Source organism: Symsagittifera roscoffensis, chromosome 3 (assembly GCF_963678635.1).
Source record: "Symsagittifera roscoffensis chromosome 3, txSymRosc1.1, whole genome shotgun sequence".
Lineage (NCBI taxonomy): Eukaryota > Metazoa > Xenacoelomorpha > Acoela > Convolutidae > Symsagittifera > Symsagittifera roscoffensis.
In genome coordinates, this window is record NC_087064.1 from 47,582,107 (window position 1) to 47,597,366 (window position 15,260).

General features: G+C 34.4%; 2 protein-coding genes across 3 annotated transcripts in view; both read right to left on the reverse strand.

The window, feature by feature from the left end:
• Positions 1 to 6,988: 6,988 nt before the first annotated feature.
• Positions 6,989 to 15,260, reverse strand: part of LOC134842916 (uncharacterized) — a 77,949-nt gene continuing 69,677 nt past the window's right edge. The window contains exons 5-10 of one of the 2 annotated variants that reach the window (XM_063859444.1): positions 12,897 to 12,942; positions 12,694 to 12,824; positions 12,346 to 12,460; positions 9,883 to 10,005; positions 8,784 to 8,921; positions 6,989 to 7,308 (exon numbers count right to left, since the gene is read on the reverse strand). In XM_063859444.1, the coding sequence (XP_063715514.1) occupies positions 12,388 to 12,460; positions 12,694 to 12,824; positions 12,897 to 12,942 (250 nt within the window). In that variant the 3' untranslated portion in view covers positions 6,989 to 7,308; positions 8,784 to 8,921; positions 9,883 to 10,005; positions 12,346 to 12,387. The remainder of the gene's footprint in view (positions 7,309 to 8,783; positions 8,922 to 9,882; positions 10,006 to 12,345; positions 12,461 to 12,693; positions 12,825 to 12,896; positions 12,943 to 15,260) is intronic. The other variant, XM_063859445.1, reaches the window with a different exon arrangement.
• Positions 7,186 to 10,032, reverse strand: LOC134841739 (uncharacterized). Its single transcript, XM_063857777.1, has 3 exons — positions 9,883 to 10,032; positions 8,784 to 8,921; positions 7,186 to 7,308 (listed from the first exon to the last, which is right to left on the reverse strand). Exons 1-3 carry the CDS (start codon positions 10,030 to 10,032, stop codon positions 7,186 to 7,188), a joined length of 411 nt encoding a protein of 136 aa, XP_063713847.1.

Consider the following 15,260-nt stretch of genomic DNA (forward strand, 5'->3'; position numbering starts at 1 on the left):
TATTTCCTTCTTTGTTTTTTTTTGTTTCGCTTAAAAAGTTTCATCGGTCAAAAATATTCCGGCCTATTTTTCATCGGTTTAAGGACCTAATTTTTTTCGGACGTTTGACTTTTCTCGCAAACTACCCTCCCAAATCTGAAATTTTGTGTTTAATCAAAAATACAGATTGCGTGAATCCCTTCTGAATAACGTGTCTGCATAATTTTTTCACACAAAAAGCTATGATTCTCGAAAACGACAAAAATTTTTTGATTCATTGAACGTTTTTTTTCTGACGTTTCGCGCTAACTAACCTGTCAAATCTGATACTATAGGATAAATTAAAAGAACAGGTTTTTGAAGCTTACCTTTCAAACTAGCTATGCCCTGTTACTTAAAAAAGTTACGGCCTTCAAGTCTGTCAAATTTTTGAAACTTTGACAATTTTTTTGGAAACTTATTGATTTTACGCGAAACTTTGAAACTTTTAGCCGCTTTTTAGAAACTTTTTGAATTTTCTAAAATTTACATAATCAAATCTGAGATGAAAAGCTCCATTGAAAGAACGAGTTGCGATAATTGTTCCTGCAGAAGCAGCGAATTTTTTTTATATATGAAAAATGTTATCTTCATGGAAAAATTGAGTATCTCGAAATTTTTCACTTTTGTCACTTATTTCAGTAGAGAAACAACTAAAGTTTTCGGCGAATTCCATTTTTAACAGCACATTTTTCGTGCCGCATCAGTTGAGCAGCCTCATTCAATACTTGTCACGCACCTCCAGCTTTAGCTGAGCGTGTGTTTGTTTTTATCGAGACTTACGAAAAATTTGTTTCACCTATTTTTTTTTTGAACATCTTAAATTTTTTTCGACTTTTTAAAAAAATGTTTTTCAAGTGCTGAAAACTCTGCTTCGCCTCTGTAATAAAATTCGATTTTCGGAACTAAAGTTGATCACATTTTTCGTGGCCTTTACACTTTGTTTTAATTGTTTAATTCACGTTTGCATTTTGTAAACTTACTTACCTTGACTTCATATTTCCTTCTTTGTTTTTTTTTGTTTCGCTAAAAAAGTTTCATCGGTCAAAAATATTCCGGCCTATTTTTCATCGGTTTAAGGACCTAATTTTTTCGGACGTTTGACTTTTCTCGCAAACTACCCTCTCAAATCTGAAATTTTGTGTTTAATCAAAAATACAGATTGCGTGAATCCCTTCTGAATAACGTGTCTGCATAATTTTTTCACACAAAAAGCTATGATTCTCGAAAACGTCAAAAATTTTTTGATTCATTGAAAGTTTTTTTTCTGACATTTCGCGCTAACTAACCTGTCAAATCTGATACTATAGGATAAATTAAAAGAACAGGTTGTTGAAGCTTACCTTTCAAACTAGCTATGCCCTGTTACTTAAAAAAGTTACGGCCTTCAAGTCTGTCAAATTTTTGAAACTTTGACAATTTTTTTGGAAACTTATTGATTTTACGCGAAAACTACTGGGCCAAAACTCAGGTTGTGCTCAATCGAGAAACACGGCGCTGGAAATTTTTTCTGCTTAGGCGACCAAGTTTTGAAAAGTAATTTCAACGTTTTTTGAAACTTTTAGCCGCTTTTTAGAAACTTTTTGAATTTTCTAAAATTTACATAATCAAATCTGAGATGAAAAGCTCTATTGAAAGAACGAGTTGCGATAATTGTTCCTGCAGAAGCAGCGATTCTTTGTTTTTTTTATATGAAAAATGTTATCTTCATGGGAAAATTGAGTATCTCGAAATTTTTCACTTTTGTCACTTATTTCAGTAGAGAAACAACTAAAATTTTCGGCGAATTCCATTTTTAACAGCACATTTTTCGTGCTGCATCAGTTGAGCAGCCTCATTCAATACTTGTCACGCACCTCCAGCTTTAGCTGAGCGTGTGTTTGTTTTTATCGAGACTTACGAAAAATTTGGTTCACCTATTTTTTTTTTGAACATCTTAAATTTTTTTCGACTTTTTAAAAAAATGTTTTTCAAGTGCTGAAAACTCTGCTTCGCCTCTGTAATAAAATTCGATTTTCGGAACTAAAGTTGATCACATTTTTCGTGGCCTTTACACTTTGTTTTAATTGTTTAATTCACGTTTGCATTTTGTAAACTTACTTACCTTGACTTCATATTTCCTTCTTTGTTTTTTTTTGTTTCGCTAAAAAAGTTTCATCGGTCAAAAATATTCCGGCCTATTTTTCATCGGTTTAAGGACCTAATTTTTTCGGACGTTTGACTTTTCTCGCAAACTACCCTCCCAAATCTGAAATTTTGTGTTTAATCAAAAATACAGATTGCGTGAATCCCTTCTGAATAACGTGTCTGCATAATTTTTTCACACAAAAAGCTATGATTCTCGAAAACGCCAAAAATTTTTTGATTCATTGAACGTTTTTTTTCTGACATTTCGCGCTAACTAACCTGTCAAATCTGATACTATAGGATAAATTAAAAGAACAGGTTGTTGAAGCTTACCTTTCAAACTAGCTATGCCCTGTTACTTAAAAAAGTTACGGCCTTCAAGTCTGTCAAATTTTTGAAACTTTGACAATTTTTTTGGAAACTTATTGATTTTACGCGAAAACTACTGGGCCAAAACTCAGGTTGTGCTCAATCGAGAAACACGGCGCTGGAAATTTTTTCTGCTTAGGCGACCAAGTTTTGAAAAGTAATTTCAACGTTTTTTGAAACTTTTAGCCGCTTTTTAGAAACTTTTTGAATTTTCTAAAATTTACATAATCAAATCTGAGATGAAAAGCTCTATTGAAAGAACGAGTTGCGATAATTGTTCCTGCAGAAGCAGCGATTCTTTGTTTTTTTTTTATATGAAAAATGTTATCTTCTTGGGAAAATTGAGTATCTCGAAATTTTTCACTTTTGTCACTTATTTCAGTAGAGAAACAACTAAAATTTTCGGCGAATTCCATTTTTAACAGCACATTTTTCGTGCTGCATCAGTTGAGCAGCCTCATTCAATACTTGTCACGCACCTCCAGCTTTAGCTGAGCGTGTGTTTGTTTTTATCGAGACTTACGAAAAATTTGGTTCACCTATTTTTTTTTTGAACATCTTAAATTTTTTTCGACTTTTTAAAAAAATGTTTTTCAAGTGCTGAAAACTCTGCTTCGCCTCTGTAATAAAATTCGATTTTCGGAACTAAAGTTGATCACATTTTTCGTGGCCTTTACACTTTGTTTTAATTGTTTAATTCACGTTTGCATTTTGTAAACTTACTTACCTTGACTTCATATTTCCTTCTTTGTTTTTTTTTGTTTCGCTAAAAAAGTTTCATCGGTCAAAAATATTCCGGCCTATTTTTCATCGGTTTAAGGACCTAATTTTTTCGGACGTTTGACTTTTCTCGCAAACTACCCTCCCAAATCTGAAATTTTGTGTTTAATCAAAAATACAGATTGCGTGAATCCCTTCTGAATAACGTGTCTGCATAATTTTTTCACACAAAAAGCTATGATTCTCGAAAACGTCAAAATTTTTTTGATTCATTGAACGTTTTTTTTCTGACATTTCGTGCTAACTAATCTGTCAAATCTGATACTATAGGATAAATTAAAAGAATAGGTTGTTGAAGCTTACCTTTCAAACTAGCTATGCCCTGTTACTTAAAAAAGTTACGGCCTTCAAGTCTGTCAAATTTTTGAAACTTTGACAATTTTTTTGGAAACTTATTGATTTTACGCGAAAACTACTGGGCCAAAACTCAGGTTGTGCTCAATCGAGAAACACGGCGCTGTAAATTTTTTCTGCTTAGGCGACCAAGTTTTGAAAAGTAATTTCAACGTTTTTTGAAACTTTTAGCCGCTTTTTAGAAACTTTTTGAATTTTCTAAAATTTACATAATCAAATCTGAGATGAAAAGCTCTATTGAAAGAACGAGTTGCGATAATTGTTCCTGCAGAAGCAGCGATTCTTTGTTTTTTTTTATATGAAAAATGTTATCTTCATGGGAAAATTGAGTATCTCGAAATTTTTCACTTTTGTCACTTATTTCAGTAGAGAAACAACTAAAATTTTCGGCGAATTCCATTTTTAACAGCACATTTTTCGTGCTGCATCAGTTGAGCAGCCTCATTCAATACTTGTCACGCACCTCCAGCTTTAGCTGAGCGTGTGTTTGTTTTTATCGAGACTTACGAAAAATTTGGTTCACCTATTTTTTTTTTGAACATCTTAAATTTTTTTCGACTTTTTAAAAAAATGTTTTTCAAGTGCTGAAAACTCTGCTTCGCCTCTGTAATAAAATTCGATTTTCGGAACTAAAGTTGATCACATTTTTCGTGGCCTTTACACTTTTGCTGTTCGATATTGGATTTTGCCTTCCTTTCAATAAAAGATATGAACTGAACTTCAAAAAAATCAAAAGTCAAACCGCGAAAAATAATTGAGCCTGAACAAATTTTAGGGTTTTTCCTGAATAAAAATCATCGCTACCTTTATAAGAAGCTGAACTACGTTCATCGACTCTTTAAAATACGCTTCATTCATTATCGTTTTAAGTTTCAATACCTTCACTTGTTACGCGTGCAACATCACAAACGTCAAGAGTCAGCAACTTTCACTGTAGTTTGAAACGTTTGAGTTACTTTAAAAACCGTTCAAAATTCCGAAAGGTACTGGAAGCTTGTTTTCACATGATACGCTCAACAACAATCAACACTTATTGTGCGTATGATGTTTGAGCAAACATCAAAAGCCCTTTTCAGAAAATTGTATTTTTCCTTCATCTTTTGTAAATTATCTGATCAGCTGGTTTGAATCATGAATGTTTCCAAAACAGCCGTTTGTTCAAAAACGTAAACAAAAATTCAAAAACTTATTCTCAACTATTTAATCAGAAAAATACTGCTTATATCAGGGAGAAAATATTTGACTTGCAAACAGCCCAAAATTTGTCTGAAGTAACTTTTGGTTGCAAAATTTGATAAATGGAAACTTTGGAAGACTTTTTTCCATTTATCAAATTTTGCAACCAAAAGTTACTTCAGACAAAGGAACGCAAAGTCAAATTTAAAATGATAAATTTTTCATCTTAAGAAGTAAATATTTGACCAATAAAATTTCCTCAATCTTATTTGAAACATATTTTTTGAGCAATATTGATTTGGCGTCCACGCGTCGATAGAAAACTGAAAGAATAGCGTGTTAAAACTACTTCAAATTTCAAGCCAAAATGTCACAAAAAACGTGAAATCTTTAAAATTTTAAAATGAAGTTTTAATAATTCCGATAGTGAATCGTGAGAAAAAAAAACGCTGAACACAAGAACTACATCACTTTTTATAGAGTTGCAAAAACTGATCTTAAGCTTGGAAAGCAGCAGAATTGTAGCAAACTTCGAGCAAAAAATTTTTTTTGCAAAACTAATTATCAATCTTCTTTAGCTTAAATTGATGAGAATAGATGTTGGTGGCTACTACTAAGCTTTTGAAGCCTCTGTATGTAACTTTTGAAAACAACGGACAAAAAACAAAGCTGACAAAATTTTAGCCGAAAAACAGGAAGCCAAAAAATCCATGACAAAAATGATTTCAAACTCGATTACCGATTTAAAATCTAAACAGAGTAGTTCAGCACCCGGAAATTGAACACTTCTAAAAATACAGATTGGGACAAAACGAGCAAAAACGGAGACCAAAGTCGAAGCTTACAAGATAAAATGCATTAAGATAAAAATACTGCTTATATCAGGGAGAAAATATTTGACTTGCAAACAGCCCAAAATTTGTCTGAAGTAACTTTTGGTTGCAAAATTTGATAAATGGAAACTTTGGAAGACTTTTTTCCATTTATCAAATTTTGCAACCAAAAGTTACTTCAGACAAAGGAACGCAAAGTCAAATTTAAAATGATAAATTTTTCATCTTAAGAAGTAAATATTTGACCAATAAAATTTCCTCAATCTTATTTGAAACATATTTTTTGAGCAATATTGATTTGGCGTCCACGCGTCGATAGAAAACTGAAAGAATAGCGTGTTAAAACTACTTCAAATTTCAAGCCAAAATGTCACAAAAAACGTGAAATCTTTAAAATTTTAAAATGAAGTTTTAATAATTCCGATAGTGAAACGTGAGAAAAAAAAACGCTGAACACAAGAACTACATCACTTTTTATAGAGTTGCAAAAACTGATCTTAAGCTTGGAAAGCAGCAGAATTGTAGCAAACTTCGAGCAAAAAATTTTTTTTGCATAACTAATTATCAATCTTCTTTAGCTTAAATTGATGAGAATAGATGTTGGTGGCTACTACTAAGCTTTTGAAGCCTCTGTATGTAACTTTTGAAAACAACGGACAGAAAACAAAGCTGACAAAATTTTAGCCGAAAAACAGGAAGCCGAAAAATCCATGACAAAAATGATTTCAAACTCGATTACCGATTTAAAATCTAAACAGAGTAGTTCAGCACCCGGAAATTGAACACTTCTAAAAATACAGATTGGGACAAAACGAGCAAAAACGGAGACCAAAGTCGAAGCTTACAAGATAAAATGCAAAAAATTCCGAACGGAATTTGACCTTTGCATCTATGCGGGACTAGACGGGTAAGCTAGCCGTACAAGGACAAAATGAAATAGAAATTTTGGGTTGATTTGTAAAGTTAGTTCAATTTACCATTCTCGATTAATTTGACCATTCTATGTAGAACGCTTCAAACGGGAAAAACTTTAGCTAGTTTAATCAGATACGAAATTGGCTCAAACAAGGGCAAACACTCATCGAAAAATAAACTAATCAAACCCCAATCAGTAGAGTAACATTCTGACGTCATCCCATCTGCTCCATGTATTGAAGAATTTAACAAACCACTAGCCACCAATAAGGCTATAAACAGTCATAACTACGCCACCCAAATCAGCATGAGTGCCACCAAAATCAGCTAAATTGATGGCGAATTGGATTGTGAAAATCGAATCGTAATACATCGATGCTCGGAAGCTCGCATGTGTAAAAAATCCGATACGGAAAATAAAATTCAATTAAAATGCCTACAAATGTGGCCTAAACTACAAGATAAATCGCATTACAATTACAAACAAAACAGTGAAATTACTACCAGCGGAGTTTTCACTATAAGGTTCTTCCGAGCGGTAGATCCATAAAAACATGGTTTTCAATCCGCCCATCATTCATCATCAAAGGATAACTTCTGCTGGTTGGTTTCTCTATTGAGTTGCGTTTTGCACACAGTTAATGATGGACTGTATAGAAGGTCTGTCAGCTGCGTACTTCTGGGGATAACACATCAGGAGCTTCCCGCACTTGTCGACTAGAAAATCTCCTCCCATCTGAAATGAAACACAAAAATTTTGGATGCCAAAAAATGAGGAATTGTATGTTGCAGTGGAATTTGAAGCCTCTATGGGCTGCATCTATGTTTATCGAATTTTGCGATCGCAATTCTTCCATTATGTTACTTACTCGAAGATTCTAATAATAGCTAGATATGCTTAAGGTTTCCTAGTTAAAAACTGAAAATCATTTTGTCGACAGAAAACCTTAAGAGCAGACAGTTGGAGAAATTAAACAAAAAAAACATTCTTGGCTGCTTTGAGCGATTTGCTCGTGGGTCCTAATCCAAACCAGTATTTCAGTTCAATTTATAAGCTTTAATTGTTTAGAGCACCAGCGGATTTAGGGGCGGGGGCCCCCTTTATACTATTTTGAGATATCAATTTTTGGCTGACTGAGCCACAAATTTTTCTGAAGACGCTTTCGGCGCCAAAATATACTAATTTTGCTGGGGAGCGCGCGCCAAAAAAACGCGATTTTTTGGTCAAAATTTTCCAAAAGAGCCTTAGAGCGCCTTTTTTGGCCTGTTTTTTAAAAAAAATTGCTTGCGGCGCAGAAAAAAATTGGTCGAAATTGGGTCTTTATAGTGATTTGGAGAGCTCAGAAAATCAATTTAGTCGACTTAAAATTATTTTTTGAAAATCCTCCCCCCCTCTCGAGAAAATTCTAGATCCGCCCCTGATTTAGAGATAGATTACTGACCGGCCTTTATTAACGAAAAAAAACCTGCACAGTTGGTATCATAAGTAGACAACGATTGCAAAAACATAGCCAGCTGACAAATTAAGAGTTAAGAAACTATTAATCCACATCTGCAGCCACTCCGAAACAAAAAAAAAACTGGTGACCAAGTTATGTTCCTTCATTACATTCAATCACACAACCAAAACAAGGATAGCCGGTTACTGTCCAAGTAGCACAGAACGTACCGACCTTAGTCTTAAAAAAACACTCAGTTATTTTAAAAAATTAGTGCTCCTTTTTTGGCTAGTTAAAGGGATCTGAACAAAAGCTAGAACTTATGCATATGTAACAGTCATAGTAAAATAACTATATCGAAGAACAGTTTTTGTAGAAAAATGACAATAAAAAAGAAAACTTTTTAGCGATTTTTTTTTCATTTTTTTTAATGTTCACGGTTTAACCAAAAATTTCACGGCTTAAATTTCAAACCGGTTTTTCTCGAAAATTAGTTTTTAGGAAACTTTTATTGTCGTTCGAATCACAACTGAAAAGGCTTTAATACGATATCTCAATCAACCCAGTCCGATTATAATTTGGTAGCTGATTTTGCGTGAAAAAAGTAAAACACACCCGAATACAAAGTTCCTCCCCATTTTTCAAATGATCGGGAACAAATATGCTACGGTACTGAGCGCACATTTTTATGAACATTTGAAAAACAAAGAAACTCAAATCGTCAAGTAACACTACTGACTACCACGTACAGCAGCTTTTCTGAATCACTTGCCTGGAGTGGGTCATCCTCCTCATTTTCGAAGGGTTTCAGGAACTGCTTGCCCTGTTGGATCTGACCAGCGTAGTAATGCATAGTCTGAGAGCCCCACACCTTCGAGAAGGAGATACGCAGTCCAAAGTAGTTGTAAAACTAAACATTGCCAATAGACAGTTCGAATGAATAGCGTTAATAAATAGCCAAAAAATATTATCAAGAGGAAATTATTTACACAGGGGCGAAGCGGAGCTTCGCGCCACTTTCGATGCAACAAGCATAAAAAACAAAAGAAATCGAAAAAAGGAAACGGTTGAAAAAATTAGGCCTACAAAATTTAAATGTTCATGTCTCGATAGAGGTTCATTCTAGGCAAACTTGCAAGACATTTGAATAATAATTTAGCAACGGAACAAAACCTATGACGAGCAAACAAAGCTGATAATCTTTGAGCAGACACAAGTTGAGCCCAAAAAACTGATTTTATAAATATCTTGAAAGTTTCAAGTCCATCCTTGAACTACAATGAACAACACTTGCACTTGCAACTACAATGAAAGCTGCTTACAGCGCAAGAAAAATTTGTGATGTGGTAACTAAGCCGAAAAATTTTGAGCAGACACCAGTTGAGCCAAAATATTAGACTGAAAAGTTTTCTAGAAAATTCAAGTCCCCCTGAAACTACAATGAACAACATTTGCACTTGCAACTACAATGAAATTAGCTTACAGCGCAAGCAAAATCCGTTGTGACAACTAAACCGACAAAACTTGAGCAGACAAACAAAAATCCGACAAATCAAATTTTACCAGAAACAAATTTCAATTAGGTACAAACTTACAAAAAAACAAGGTCCGGCCGGGACTCGAATCTCAGAACTTAGGGTGCAAAGGCGACTCGTTATCTCTGGGCCAAGTGGGAAAGAACCTGGAAGCTTTAGAGGTTCAATAATAAAGCAAGTCGAAAATTGAAGGTACTATAACACTCAGTCAAGTTACAAAACACTTCATTCATAGACACTAAACAATAACAAAATAGCAATAACCTGTTAAAAGTTGCGCCGTGTACCTATCGAAGGATGATATTGATAAACAAAAAAGAAAGCAGATAAATTTACCTTCCTGGACTGGTCAGTGACTACAGTGTGCGTGCAGCCAGTTTCCCTTTTCCATCTGGCAGCCCCTTTTTGAGATCCAAAGGAAACCATGACCATCTGGACACCCAAACTAGCCAAAAGCTCCTGAAGTATGATCGACTTAATAACCATTTCTCAATCGATTTCAAATATTTGATCACGAATAGAAAATAGTTTTATATACTTAAATAGGAGCTGAATCTTAAATAAAAAAGCAGCTTTTCTTTCGGTTTTAAGTTAATAACAAAGAGGAAAAGCTGCACTATGCAAAAAAAAGTGAGGAACCGGCAAAAGTAAAGGAAAGAAAAGGTAAATCTAATAAAAATTCTGCTATGTTCAAAATTAAAATCTCAAATTTCTGCTCCCACCGGGCTCAAATTTAAAATCTAACGTCCTAGCATCTCAGCCATTGGTGCTTGACAATCGCGAACACTAGACACCGGAAAAAATACAAGACATGAAAATAATGCAGTAAAATCCAACCAAATCAAAATGCTATTGCTGCAAAAATGCAACCAAATGACGAGCACTTACATTTTTGACTGAAAAATGAACTTTGTAGCTGGCTTCTGTAATAGCTGGCTTGTTATTACACAAGCCAGTTAACACTTGACAGCTGGTTTGTGTAATAAGGATATAAATAGTAAGGGAAAAAGATATTGAAGTCTTTACGCTATGTCCGGTACTAAATGATAGCTGAATTAAATGATGCAGAATTAATATACTGCTTACGCTACGGGTTTAAAGAAAACTGAGAAATATCTTGTTGTTGTTGTAGCGCTGTGAGCCCTCTTCACAGATAAGGGAGTCGTTTTCGACCAGTGCTCTTAAGAAATAATAAGATATTTGCGGGCGCATCCTGAAGTTGAGTTTCTGTTGGTTCATGGCCAAGGTGTTGATGTTAAATATCTCGCATCACTACCACTATTTATGCATTTATTGTCCGTTTTCCCATGGTGGCGGGGTTGAATAATCGGAAAAGATTCAGGTGAGGGTATTGAGTAGAAATGAAGCTACTTAATGGAGGATAACACGTTTTTCCATGCCATTCGATCAAGGCACTCAGAGGATTTGAGGCCTACAGTATTCAGATCTCGTTAAACATAATCGATCCAGCGGTTTTCAGGCTTTCCTGCTCGTCTTTTCCCTGAGATTGAAACCTGGCCTATTGATTTTAGTGCATTGTCATTTTCTCTTCGGTGAACATGGCCAAACCATCGTAGCCGAAACCGCACTTGTAGCTTGTTCTGATCAACAAGACCTGTCAGAGCTTTTATATCAGCCTTCTTAAGAGAGCTGGATATCAGCCTTCTTTATAAGTGACTCCTGTTCTTCTCGCAGTTCATATAGTCCTTTTAAAGATGCCTGTATATTGCCATCTCTAGCTATGGAGTCAAGCTCCGTATAAATGATACCTTGTCAAAGTCAAAATCTTTATTCAGCAGCAGAGGCGCAATTTACCACCACTTTGTCCAGAAAACTGCTAATCTGACCGATGATGAAAATTATTTCATCACTTTCATTGGTAATCATATCAACCAGATAGCAGAACTCTTGGCCAGTACTCAGGGTCTCAAGTTGATTGATCAGTCGAGTAGAATTCTGATTTGAGCGATAGTTGGAAGGATTATTGCATCTTGGACAAACATACTTGATATTATACTTCGGTATTTTTCTCAGACCCCTGCAATTTTTATGCACCCACTTATTACAAAAAAGCTGCGTATTGAATTGGCGCCGACTCTCTTTAAAAAACAATCACATGCATATTTTCGGATTTTTCGAGGAATACACTTTTGGCCTGATATCAAATTTTGGCCTCTTCCATTACTATTATAAACAACAATGGGATAAGTGCTGATCCTTGATCTCGCATCAATTATTCCAAATTAGCAATTTGAATTTTCAAACCACAATGGCTGGCGAAAAAAAAAACAATCGCAGGTAAAATATATTTGTAATAGTGACCTCAAGGGTATCAATATCTTCCAGATGCTATAAAACAATCCGTCAAAATCAATTGAATGAACTAAAAAAACGAGGAGCATAAATACTCTGTAACTTTCTTCGATAGTCAGAACAACAAACTTACCCCATTAACTAAAAAAAACACGTTAGTCCTGTTAGAAAGAATCAAACATGTATAAAGATGTCTTTTTTTCTTGTGTGACCACCCCTTATCTACTCGGTTAGTAAATTTTTGACTGTTATTTTCATAGGCTGGGCAATAATTCGTTACAAGCAGCAATTCGTACCTTGGCACCGGCAGGAAGGTACCACTAGCTCGGCTTCACTACTATTCAGCAGGAGAGGCATAGTGTGCGTGAAGCAGGGTTGCCGCTTAAACTTATGTTACTAATTTTCGCCTCACGATATTCACTCCATCAAAATCTCAGTTGACAACCAAACTACTGTAAATTGTTTCTTGGTTTTAGTTTGTCTTACATGATGTTGGTCCAAATCAGTCACGTGGTTTCGTCATGGAAGTCATGCGAAGTGCCTGAGGAGCACAAACAAGGTAAATGGCTTTTCGCTGTAGATGTCTCCAACACTCACTGCCCTACAAAGAACAAAAAGTTTCGTATTTAGTATCAATTTACACGCAGAAGCAGCCTCGTAGCTTTGCCATAAATCTCTAACGCATCCTATTGACAATGCGAATGTGTTTCTACAATGGAAAAAATCGCATGATTGTAATTTAAGAATCGCAATAATGAAAAGCAGTTTTTGCGCCTTGCTTTTCTGAACAGATTAAAACCGCAAAAACCGCCTTACTAAATACTGAATACTAACTGGTCTGATTCCACATGGGTGACTGATAAAGTTGGATCCATTATGCCACCAGTCTCTACTTTTGCGTCATTTGAAGCCACATTCCGACAAAATTTCCCGTCTATTAGACCCACGAAGGTGTCTAAATTGTCCTAAATCATTCAGTTGAAATTAAAGTTGAATTTAAGCTCGGGTATTATAACCAAGTAGAACAAATAATTAACCTCAAATTGTAGAAGCTCTTCGTATGCTTCCTGAACGGCAGATGTTCTGTTGCATAAATTTTCAAATAATCTCAAGCAAAACCACAGAATCAAAGCAATGCTCATCATCATCTGCGGCGGCGAAAAAAAAACATTAGTTACAATTTCGCAATTTTCTTCAAAAACGAATAGAAAAAATTCCAAATAAATGTGACGTCAAGAAAAAAGTGGATTACAGTGATGGTAATTTCAAAATTCGTGTTATTTTAAATTTTGAAAAACCATGAACTTGTGTGAAAATTTTATATTAATTCTTTGAAAAATTTTACAATGACATAAAAACGTCACATCTTGGAAACTAAAAGCAATCGAGCAGTCGCATTTGTACGCAAGTTTTGCAAGCCCTGAGAGTACTCTCAGAGTACCCAAGTATTTTGAGAAAATTCAAGTTCAAGTTTTCTTAACAATTTTTGTTTCAAAAAACGTCAAATCTCAAGATCTAACAAGTCAAAATTGGAGACAAGACTTGCACGCCCTGAGCATACTCTGACAGCCCCCAAATAAAGGGTTAGGAATTTCAAGTTTAAAAAAAAACTAAAAAATTATGTTTTCTAAAAAAATTCTCAAAAAATCACAAAAAAACGTCGTATCTGGAAAACTACAGAAGTTTGAACAGTCATTTTTGAAGGCAAGAATCAAAATTTTTGACAGTACTCTGAAAGCCTCCAACTACAGGGAAGGGAAGTTCAAATTTTGGAAAAAAATTAACTAACTTTTCTAAATTGGAAAAAAATGACAAAAAACGTCATATCTCAAAAACTACAAAAATTTGAGCAGTCACAATTGCCCACAAAATCTATCCTTAAGAGTTCTCTGATAGCACACAACTACAGGGATAAAAACTTTTAAATTTTGAAAAAAAAAATTTAAGTTTTCTGATAATTTTTTGAAAAAACCACAAAAAACTTCATATCTGAAAAACTACAAGGATTTGAGCAGTCATATTTTGAGGCAAGATTCACAACCCTTGAGAGTTTTCTGACAGCACCCACCTACAGTGTTGCCAATTGCAATTTTGATAAAGTTGTCGTATCTCGTACACTAAAAAGATTTGAGCATTCAAAACTGGAGGCCCAACTCGCAACCGTTTGCGAAATTGTGACAGCTTCCCACTATTGGGCTGCTTATTTTAAACTCGGTTAAATAACCACTAAATTCAAACTGGTAAATCGAAAAACAAATTCTTAACCATTGCAGTACACGATATAGCTAAAACGTGAAAAAATTCTTTCGTTTAACAATGTTTAAATAAAACATTGAAAAAGCTTAACCGTGCCGAGATAGTGAAGCCCGCATTTAAATATATAATAGATATATAGATTATTTTGTATTTTGAGTTTCTGAAAATTTTTAAAAAAACCACAAAAATTGTCGTATCTCATACACTATAAAATGATTTGGGCATTCAAATTTGAGGCCAAACTCACAACCCCTTGAGGAATCCTGGCAGCATCCCACTATTGGGCTGCTTATTTTAAACTCGGTTAAATAACCACTAAATTCAAACTGGAAAATCGAAAAAAAAACCTTAACCATTGCAATATACGATATAGCTTAACGTGAAAAAATTCTTTTGTTAAACATGCAAAAATAATAAAAAGAATAATTAAGCGTTGAAAAAGCTTAAACATGGCGAGATAGTGAAGCCCGCATTTAATTATATATTAGATAGATAGATAGATTGAAAATTTTCCAGTCTAAATCATAGAAGAAAAAAATGACCGAAAATAGCGTAATAGGCAAGCCGAGAATCGTGAATCAAAAGTAATCAGTCAAGAAAAAAATGATGCATTTTGGAAACACGCATTTTTTTTCTTTTTGCAACGAAGGATTCGACTTCAGAAAACAGAATGATTACGAGCGTTAATGTAGGTGTAAAAATGCGTGTTAAGCAAACAAAACTTGAGCAGACATCTGTAAGCCAGAAGATAGAGTTTGAGAGAGCAAATTGGTAGAAAAACAACTTTACTACATATTCTGTCAAGATATTTCGAATTAAATTATTGATTAGTCTTGTCTACGACATTTGAACTTGATTCTTTGCCGAACCTAATTTTGCCACATTTTTGACATGATTATGCCGCCAAATTAGTAAATTGAAAGACTCAAAAACTCAAAAATCAAAAGAAATCATTTAAAAAGAAACAACTAAACTACGATTTGAAATTGGAATCTGAATCACCCAAAAGTATTGCCATTGTCATTGGCGCCCAATAGTTTTTAAAACAAAGAAACCGAAACCAAGGTTTTTTTTTGTTGGAAAAATCAACGAACCCATCCTTATACTAACCAATCATATTGTTTACTTTTTTTTTGGATTGTAAG